Source organism: Rhinoraja longicauda, chromosome 8 (assembly GCF_053455715.1).
Source record: "Rhinoraja longicauda isolate Sanriku21f chromosome 8, sRhiLon1.1, whole genome shotgun sequence".
In the NCBI taxonomy this organism is placed as follows: Eukaryota; Metazoa; Chordata; class Chondrichthyes; order Rajiformes; family Arhynchobatidae; genus Rhinoraja; species Rhinoraja longicauda.
In genome coordinates this window covers 1,211,839-1,222,544 of record NC_135960.1, presented here as the reverse complement: position 1 = coordinate 1,222,544, position 10,706 = coordinate 1,211,839, and the positions used below count along the sequence as shown (strand labels likewise).

The window sequence follows — 10,706 nt, the reverse complement described above, 5'->3', positions numbered from 1 at the left end:
CACTCAGAGAGAATTTGTTTCCATTTTGCATCGATCTGCCCACTGTACTTCTTGCCTGATGGGAGAGGGGAGAAGAGGGAGTGACCGGGGTGAAACTGATCCTTGGTTATGCTGCTGGCCTTGCCGAGGCAGCGTGAAGTGTAGATGGAGTCAATGGAAGGGAGGTTGGTGTGTGTAATGGTATGGGGTACGTCTACAATTTCTGGTGGTAGTAGGTATCGTTGAACAGGCTTGGTAGGTACGTCCTGGTGCGATCATCTGTCCAGAGGTTCCGGAGGACACCAGTGGCTACGCTTGGCCAGGCCGACCCTGCAACGCCGCCAGGACAACAGACCTTCACGGTTAGGTCAAGATCTCTGCACTTACAACTGTTGTAGGGCGGCACGGTGGCGCAGCGGTAGAGTTGCTGCCTTACAGCGAATGCAGCGCCGGAGACCCGGGTTCCATCGCGACCACGGGTGCCGTCTATACGGAGTTTGTACGTTCTCCACGTGACCTGCGTGGGATTTCTCCGAGATCTTCAGTTTCCTCCCACACTCCAAAGACGCGCAGGTTTGTAGGTTAATTGGCTTGGTAAATGTAGATTGTCCCTAGTGGGTGTAGGATAGTGTTAATGTGCGGGGATCGCTGGGCGGCACGGAACCGGTGGGCCGTAAGGGCCTGTTTCCGCTGTATCTCTAAACTAAACTAGGACTTGAAAATGGCGCCAAACTGGCGACTCTGGATACTGTCTCAGTGTGCTACACATATACTGTATCTGAGATGTTTATCTAAGATTTATCTGCGTGCTTTAATAATTATTCATTTCTTACACCGCACTGTAACTTTTATACCTGTCTTATTTTAGCTTGTTTTTATTTTCTATTATCTTTAATTACTGTTTTTAATTGCTCTTTAATGTTTTATGTAAAGCACTTTGAATTGCCTTGTTGCTGAAATGTGCAATATAAATAAACTTGCCTTGCCTTTTGTAGTGATACTTGTGCACAAGAATGAATTTCACTGTACCTCGGTACATGTGACGAATAAAGTACTGTACCCGACCACTAAGAAAAACAAAGACAAGAGATTGTGAAATAAATAGTTTTATTAAAGCTCTTGCAAAGTGCTGAATACCATGGACTCTTTGACCCAGAATGGTTCTGGATCAGAGCACTAACCTGGCACTTAGACCAATAGCACGGACCATCACGGACTGTGGTCCTGTGAACCAGTCCCACTGAACTCATGCTGAATCAGAGTGGGACAAGAACGCGTACCATCAATATACAGATTTCATAGAAACAAGATTATTTGTAACAAACCGAATATAAACATGGCTTTCTTTTACAATAAGTACAAAGAACCAATAAAAGCAGTGAAGGTAAATAATTACAAATAAAAATCCCAGACATTTTATACACCTATACAATTAAATGTAATACAGTCAAAATATACAACCAGTCAAGGGTTCCTGTACATGGAATTTCTCAATGTGGCCTTTAACAACTGGTCTCTCTCAGTGCATTTGATGCCCCTGTGTCTGCCCGCTGAATATCCCATCTATTCCAACCCCTTAGATAAACACAAAAAGCTGGAGTAACTCAGCGGGTCAGACAGCATCTCTGGAGAAAAGGAGTAGGTGACGTTTCGGGTCGAGACCCTTCTTCAACGCCTTGTCAAGGGAAAATATTTGGATTGAGTTTGAGCTTTAGTCGCTGGCTCACCTGGCAAAACGTCTGCCCACATTGAACAAAATAAAAATAAAGGAACTGTTGTGAGCTGCTCTCTCGAACTAAATGGGGGGCTAGTTTAAAAAAAAATCCTCTCTGTCTCTCTACGCAGAATCAATCATTTCCAGACATTGCTTACTTTAGTTTAGAGACACAGCGCGGAAATAGGCCCTTCGGCGCACCGGGCCCATGCCGACCAGCGATCACACTATCCTACACACACCAGGGACAATTTACTGAATCTTTACCAAAGCCAATTAACCTACAAACCTGCACGTCTTTGGAGTGTGGGAGGAAACCGCAGCATCTGGGGAAAACCCACGCAGGTCACGGGGAGAACGTGCAAACTCCGTACAGGCAGCGCCCCGAAGTCAGGAAGGAACCCGGGTCTCTGGCGCTGGACGGCAGCAACTCTGCCGCTGCGCCACCGCGCCGACCAGCCTAAGCGCTAACTTGCACACGCGCGCACACAAACTCGCACACTCGCGCACACACTTTTCCGTTGCGTTGATTGGATGGGTGCTGGGATAAGACGCCATGAACTACGGATGTGTATTTCTGACCCGGCATTGGGCCATACCTCCATTACAAACTGGACCGTTCCAGACACAGAAATTTGCTATTTTCTCTAACAGCCTTAAAATATAAATGTTTGAATGAAACACTTTTTTTGGAAGGGGGAAGGAAAGGGTTTTTGGGAAGAGAGAAGCAACCAATTTGAGGAAGAACGTCCTTGCTATTGAAGCAGTGAAGCGTAGGTTCACCAGGTTAATCCCCGGGATGGCGGGACTGTCACATGAGGAAAGACTGGGCTTGTATTCACTGGAGTTTAGAAGGATGAGAGGGGATCTTATAGAGACGTATAAAATTAAAAAGAACTGGACAAGCTCGATGCAGGAAAAATGTTCCCAATGTTGGGGGAAGTCCAGAACCAGGGGCCACAGTCTAAGAATAAAGGGGAGGCCATTTAAAACTGAGGTGAGAAGATACTTTTTCACCCAGAGAGTTGTGAATTTGTGGAATTCTCTGCCACAGAGGGCAGTGGAGACCAATTCACTGGATGAATTTAAAAGAGAGTTAGATAGAGCTCGAGGGGCTAGCGGAATCAAGGGATATGGGGAGAAGGCAGGCACGGGTTACTGATTGTGGACAGGTTTAGAGGAATATGGGCCAAACGCAGGCAAGTGGGACTGGTGCAGCTGGGACATGTTGGGCTGAAGGGCAAGTTGGGCCGAAGGGCCTGTTTCCACGCTGTATCACTCTATGCACTCCTAGATCTCTGCTCTACAAAACTCCCCAGAGCCCGGTCAGTCACTGTGAAGGTCCTGCCCTGTGAAACATCTCACACCTATCTGTATGAAACTTCATTGATCATTCCTCAGCCCACTTGCCCAACTGATCAAGAGGAAGTCATTTGGAACTGAGGTGAGAGGAAACTTTTTCACCCAGAGAGTTGTGAATTTGTGGAATTCTCTGCCACAGAGGGCAGTGGACGTCAATTCACTGGATGAATTTAAAAGAGAGTTAGATAGAGCTCTAGGGGCTAGTGGAATCAAGGGATATGGGGAGAAGGCAGGCACGGGTTACTGATTGTGGATGATCAGCCATGATCACAACGAATGGCAGTGCTGGTTCGAAGGGCCAAATGGCCTCCTCCTGCACCTATTGTCTATGTTTCTATGGTTGGGGAATTCGGCCTGGGTTCAATCCTCCTCTCGACTTGTTTCAGTTACATTGCAGACAATCGCCCTGAGTTACCCCAACACACAACGCCAGAGTCTCCCATCCATCTCATCTCCCTGCCTCCATCAGGAGGAAGGTACAGGAGCCTGAAAACTCTGACCTCCAGCTTCAAAAACAGCCTCTGCAACACTAGATAAGACACAAAAAGCTGGAGTAACTCAGCGGGACAAGAGAGAAGCATCTCTAGAGAGAAGGAACGGATGATGTTTCGGGTTGAGACCCTTCTTCAGACTGAGAGTCAGGGGAGAGGGAGTCTAGAGATATGGAAGCGTAAGGTGTGAAAACAACAGTTGAAAGCAGATGGTAATAAAGGTTTCGACCCAAAACGTCACCCATTCCTTTTCTCCAGATGCTGCCTGACCCGCTGAGTTACTCCAGCTTTTTATGTCTATCTTCGGTGTAAACCAGCATCTGCAGTTCCTTCCTACACTCTCGAACATTAGTTTGGTTTATCCCATTCCCTGCACACTTGGGACAATTTACGGAGACACAAGTAAACTACGAACCCACACGTCTTTGGGATGTGGGAGGAAACCGGAGCACCTGGAGGAAACCCACCAGGTCACAGGGAGAACGTGCAAACTACACACACAGACAACACCCGAGATCAGGATCGAACCTCGGAAAATCTTGGCGATCGGTTTAACTTGGATCTTTTTAAGATGGAGACTGATGCCAAGACAGGTGCCAAGGCTTCTGGGAAGAAAGCAGGAGAATGGCGTCGACGGGGAAAGATATATCAGAAAAATGTTCCCTATGTTGGGCGAGTCCAGAACCAGGGGCCACAGTCTAAGAATAAAGGGGAGGCCATTTAAAACTGAGGTGAGAAAAAACTTTTTCACCCAGAGTTGTGAATTTGTGGAATTCTCTGCCACAGAAGGCAGTGGAGGCCAATTCATTAGATGAATTTAAAAGGGAGTTAGATAGAGCTCTAGGGGCTGGTGGAATCAAGGGATATGGGGAGAAGGCAGGCACGGGTTACTGATTGTGGATGATCAATCATGATCACAATGAATGGCGGTGCTGGCTCGAAGGGCCAATTGGCCTACGCCTGCACCTATTGAAAGATATATCAGCCATGATTGAATGGCGGAGTGTACTTGACGGGCCGAATGGCCTGATTCTACTCTTTTAACTTATGAACGGCATCAGGTTGTGGGCCGAAGGTAAAATTCCTGAAATTAATTAAACTCAGGTAACGAGGTAAATTCGTGCAGGATTGGAGAGCGTCGTGGTTGGCACAGCTCAGAACAACATGAAGGCTTCAGTTAATTTTGCTGCAATGGTCACATTTTTGATGTAACCAGGGACTTTTGTTTGTGACAGTATGGCGTACCGACACCTCTAAAAAAACAAAAACTAGATTTTCTGATTTTCTGATTTTCAAAAGCATGAGAGGAATAGATTGGGTAGACGCACAGAGTCTCTTGCCCAGTGTAGGGGAATCGAGGACCAGAGGACATAGGCTCAAGGTTAAGGGGAAAAGATTTAATAGGAATCTGAGGGGTAACTTTTTCACGCAAACGGTGGTGGGTTGGTGGAACGAGCGGCCGGAGGAGGTAGTTGAGGCTGGGACTATCCCAATGTTTAAGGAACATTTGGACAGGTACATGGATAGGACAGATTTGGAGGGATATGGACCAAATGCTGGCAGGTGGGACGAGTGTAGATGGGACATGTTGGCTGGTGTGGGCAAGTGGGGCCGATGGGCCCATTTACACGCTGTATCACTCTTTATGAATAGTCTTCGGATTTTTACTTACTATATTAGAAGCTGGTCACAAAATCTAATCAGAAGAGGGGATCTATATTGATGGAGAAAAATTACTGTTAAAAATAGCTTAATTTTAAATTGATATGCATAGTTTAGCTTAGAGTTTAGAGATACAATGTGGAAACAGGCCTTTCGGCTCATCGAGCCCACGTTGACCATCGATCACCTGTACACGAGTTCTGTCCTACACACCAGGGACAATTTACAGAGGTCAATGAACCCTCAAGCCTGCATGGCTTTGGAGTGTGGGAGGAAACCCACGCAGTCACGGGGAGAACGTACAAGTACCTTGCAGACAGTACCCGTAGACAGGATGGAACCCGGGTCTCTGGTGCAGTAAGGCAGCAGCTCTACCCGCTGCACCGCCGTGCCTCCCCATACTGCGACACAGCGTGGAAACAGACCCTCCAGTCCACTGAATCCGTTCCGATCATCGATCACCTGTTCATTCTAGGTCAACATTACCCAACATTCTCCTCCACTCCCTACACACACTAGGGAACATTTACAGCGGCCAATTAACTTACAAACCTGCATATCATTGGGATGTGGGAGGAAACCGGAGCACCCGTAGAAAACCCACGTAGGTCACGGGGAGAAGGTACAAACTCCACACACAAACAAACAAACAGACAGTGCCCGAGGTCAGGATCGAACCCGGGTCTCTGGCGCTGTGAGGCAGCGGCTCTAATAACCGTGCTACTGTGCTGCCCTCAAACCGGCACCCATCTGTCTGGAAATAAAAAGCAATGGGTACACCGATGTCTGTTTGGCAAGAGGAGTAGCACCAGGAAAGAGACAATGATCAGGCTTGGACTCAGTGCAACGGGCAAACCTGACCAGATGCCAGTCCTGGCCAGACAGAGACTGTGTCACAGACAGCCGTGGTCAGACAGAGACCGCGTCACAGACAGCCGTGGTCAGACAGAGACTGCGTCACAGACAGCCGTGGTCAGACAGAGACTGCGTCACAGACAGCCGTGGTCAGACAGAGACTGCGTCACAGACAGCCGTGGTCAGACAGAGACTGCGTCACGGACAGCCGTGGTCAGACAGAGACTGTGTCACAGACAGCCGTGGTCAGACAGAGACTGCGTCACAGACAGCCGTGCTCAGACAGAGACTGCGTCACAGACAGCCATGGTCAGACAGAGACTGCGTCACAGACAGCCACGCACAGACAGCCATAGTCAGACAGAGACTGAGTTACAGACAGCCACAGTCAGACGTGTCACAGACAGCCACGCAGACAGTCGTGGTCAGACAGAGACTGCGTCACACACAGCCATGCACAGACAGCCACGGTCAGACAGAGACTGCGTCACACACAGCCATGCACAGACAGCCACGCACAGACAGCCGTGGTCAGACGTGTCACAGACAGGGTCTTACCTCAGCAGAATCCATGGGCAAAGACATAGATAACAAACAACTATAATACTTGGAGTGCTGTCCGTGACATGAGTTGTAGACAAGTGCACCCATGAGAGGCTCCAAACACCGCAAACACCCACTCCTCATCGACAACCACCCCTTAAAGGAGAACCCTGGGTTTAGTCTTTAGAGATACAGCACGGAAACAGGCCCTTCGGCCCACTGAGGCCATGCTGACCAAACACACGCCGTACACTAGCACTACCCTACACACACTAGGGACTATTTACAATCTTACCGAGGCCAATTAACAATCTTACCGAGGCCAATTAACAATCTTACCGAGGCCAATTAACCTATAAACCTGCACGTCTTTGGAGTGTGGGAGGAAACTGGAACACCCGGAGAAAGCCCACGCAGGTTCACAGGGAGAACGTATAAACTCCATACAAACAGCACCCGTAGTCAGGATGGAACCCGGGTCTCTGGCGCCGTGAGGCAGCAGCTTTACCCGCTGCTCATTCTTCCACCATTTCATCTGGGGCAGGCGGCTTGCTGATGTGGAGGTAGGAGGAAGGATAGTTCGGTTACACCCCGCCCTTCTACCTCTCTCACCATATTTCTACAGAGCAATGCTGGAACATGAGCTGATCAGCGAAGATTCTAGTGGGCTGAAGATAGACACAAAATGCTGGAGTAACTCGGGGGGACAGGCAGCATCTCTGGAAGGAAGGAATGGGTGACGTTTCGGGTCGAGACCTTTAGTTTATAGTGTAGTTTAGAGATACAGCGCGGAAACAGGCCCTTTCGGCCCCTCGGGTCCGCGCCGCCCAGCGATCCCCGCACACTAACACTATCCTACACCCACTAGGGACAATTTTTACATTTACCAAGCCAATTAACCTACAAACCTGCACGTCCTTGGAGTGTGGGAGGAAAACCGAAGATCTCGGAGAAAACCCACGTGGGTCACGAGGAGAACGTACAAACTCCGTACAGGCAGCACCCGTAGTCGGGATGGAACCCGGGTCTCCGGCGCTGCATTCGCTGTAAGGCGGCAACTCTACCGCTGCGCCACCGTGCTGCCCTTCTTCAGACTCGACCCGAAACGACGCCCATTCCTTCCCTCCAGAGATGCTGCCCAAGTTACCCCAGCATTTTGTATCTGTCCACAGTGAAAACCAGCACCTGCAGTTCCTTCCTACACATTCTAGAGGACTGACTGTTACACAGCTAATTAGCAATGCAGGAGAGACTCTTCTCTACGACGTACCGAGGGCTAACACATTCAGGGGGTTCAGTCTCTGCCCTCGACAGGTGATAGATAAACGCTGACACTTAGTGAGGGAAGGAGGGGGTTACCACTGAACCTGACGATAAGTAATCAGGAATGAATTATGTAATAAAGTGCTTTACCTTGAACATCAGAGTACCGTGTGAACATACTGTAAAAAATCTTCTGATCATTCCCTTTGCGAGAATGCAAAAAAATCTCATTATAAATACAAATTTAAGTATAAATTACAACCTAGGAAACACCTAGAATCACCAAAATTATACGCTGTAAAAGTGCAATCAGATAGAAAACAAACGCATCAGATGTTGAGGTCAGCTGCTAGTGAGAGTGCACAAAGGTGTGGCGTAAGATTTCCTCAGCGGGCGGTCTCTGCTTCACCGACACAAAGATCTTTTTCAAAAAGTCCCGGCAGTGTTCTGACACGTGGGGGGGCAGCTGTGGGTTGGTGGGCTGTGTGGCGATCTTGAAAATGGCCGCCATGGCTTCAAACTCAGCCCAGGGCGGCTTCTCCGTCAGCATCTCCACCACTGTGCACCCGACGCTCCTACACGACGCGGGGGAGGCAAAGAGGCAAACGTGAACGGAGACGCACGCACGCACGCACAGATCGCCGGAGCATAGGGGTTGCCAACTTCCTCACTCCCAAACACGGGACAAAGGGTGACCTCATCGCCCCGCGCCCCACGTGGCCTCGCCCAGCCAGCGGCCACGTGCTCCCGCTCCACCAATGGCGGCCGCCCGGGCCGGGAGGCAGGTTGACACAGATTTTAACCAGCATCTGCAGTTTGTTTCCTACTACACTGTCCGGACCTACACTGTCTGGGCACACAGTGTCCGGGCCTATAGCGCCCCCCCCCCCCCCGGGCCTAATATGGGACAAGGGCGGTCCCGTCCGGGACAAATTAATTTAGCCCAAAATACAGGATGTCCCGGCTAAATTGGTTTGTCCCATACGGGACCACCCTTGTCCCGTAATCGGCCCGGGGGATGCTGTAGGCCCGGACGCTGTAGGCCCGGATGCTGCAGACCCAGACAGTGTAGGCCCGGAGGTCCGGGCGCCGCCTAACGGAGGTTGCGTAGCAACCCACCTCCCAGCCCGGGCGGCCGCCATTGGTGGAGCGGGAGCACGTGGCCACTGGCTGGGCGAGGTCACGAGGGGCGCGGGGCGGTGACGTCACCCTTTGTCCCTTATTTCGGAGTGAGGAAGTTGGCAACCCTACTAATACGGGACAAACTAATTTAGACCAAAACACGGGATGTCCCGGCTAACACAGGACGGTTGGCACCCGGAGAAAACCCACGCAGGTCACGGCGAGAACGTACAAACAAACTCCGTACGGGCAGGGTGTAAGAGTCACTAACTACTGGTTAAAGTGACACCCAGATCTTTCCATCGCCAGCAGTGCTGGAGAGGGTCCAGAGGAGGTTTACAAGAATGATCCCAGGAATGAGTGGGTTAATGTATGATAAGCGTTTGGCGGCACTAGCTCCATTTAGAAGGATGAGGGGGGACCTCATTGAAACTCACCGAATAGTGAGCGGCCTGGATAGAGTGGATGTGGAGAGGATGTTTCCACTAGTGGGAGAGTCTAGGACGAGAGGGCACAGCCTCAGAATCCTTTAGGATGGGGATGAGGAGGAATTTCTTTAGTCAGAGGGTGGTGAATCTGTGGAACTCATTGCCACAGACGGCTGTGGAGGCCGTCAAAGGATATTTTTAAGGCAGAGGTAGATCGATCCTTGATCAGTACGGGTATCAGGGGTTGTGGGGTGAAGGCTGGAGAATGGCGTAATGAGGGAGATAGATCAGCCATGATTGAATGGCGGAGTAGACTTGTTGGGTCGAATGGCCTACTTCTGCCCCTGCGACCTTATGACGTTGGACTATCTTTAATCGAACCTTACTGGCTTTACTTTGCACTAAACGCTATTCCCGTATCATGTATCTGTACACTGTAAATGGCTCGATTGTAATCATGTGTAGTCTTTCCGCTGACTGGATAGCACGTAACAAAAGCTTTTCACTGTACCTCGGGTACACGTGACAATAAACTAAAATAAACTATGTTAAAACTAAACGCAGCAGTGATAAGAAGGAACTGAAGACGTCGGTTTATACCAAACAAAGGACACTGGTGTGCTGGAGTCACTCAGCGGGTCAGGCAGTTCAGTTTAGTTTATTGTTACATTGGTAGACATTGTGGGCTGAAGGGCCTGTTTTTGTGCTGTACTGTTATAGAGTGATACAGTGTGGAACCAGGCCCCTTAGACCAACTCGCCCACACTGGCCAACAATGTCCAGCTACCCTAGTCCCACTTGCCTGCACTTGGTCCATAACCCTCCAAACCTATCCTATCCATGTACCTGTCGAACTGTTTCTTAAACAATGGGATAGTCCCAGTCTCAACTACCTCCTCCGGCAGCTCGTTCCATACACCCACCACCCTCTGTGTGAAAACGTTACCCATCAGATTCCTATTAAATCTTTTCCCCTTCACCTTGAACCTATGTCCTCTGGTCCTCGATTCCCCTACTCTGGGTAAAAGACTCTTGTGCGTCTACCCGATCTATTCCTCTCATGATTTTGTATACAATACAGTTCCATATTCTATTTTCTCCAGAAGTCATAACTAACCACTGGCACAGAAGGGTCAATACCAATTCTAATCAAGGAGGTAGACACAAAATGCTGGAGTAACTCAGCGGGACAGGCAGTATCTCGGGAGTGAAGGAATGGGTGACGTTTCGGGTCAAGACCCTTCTTCAGATTAATTAATCAATCAATCAATCAATCAATTAACTAAT

The 10,706-nt window shown here is 49.4% G+C and overlaps 1 protein-coding gene across 1 annotated transcript in view; it reads right to left on the bottom strand.

Moving 5' to 3' along the window:
• Positions 1-1,099: 1,099 nt before the first annotated feature.
• The window catches only part of map3k2 (mitogen-activated protein kinase kinase kinase 2), a 71,525-nt gene continuing 61,918 nt past the window's right edge, over positions 1,100-10,706 (bottom strand). Inside the window, exon 17 of the mRNA XM_078403243.1 lies at positions 1,100-8,444. Within this exon, the coding sequence (XP_078259369.1) occupies positions 8,219-8,444 (226 nt within the window). The 3' untranslated portion in view covers positions 1,100-8,218. The remainder of the gene's footprint in view (positions 8,445-10,706) is intronic.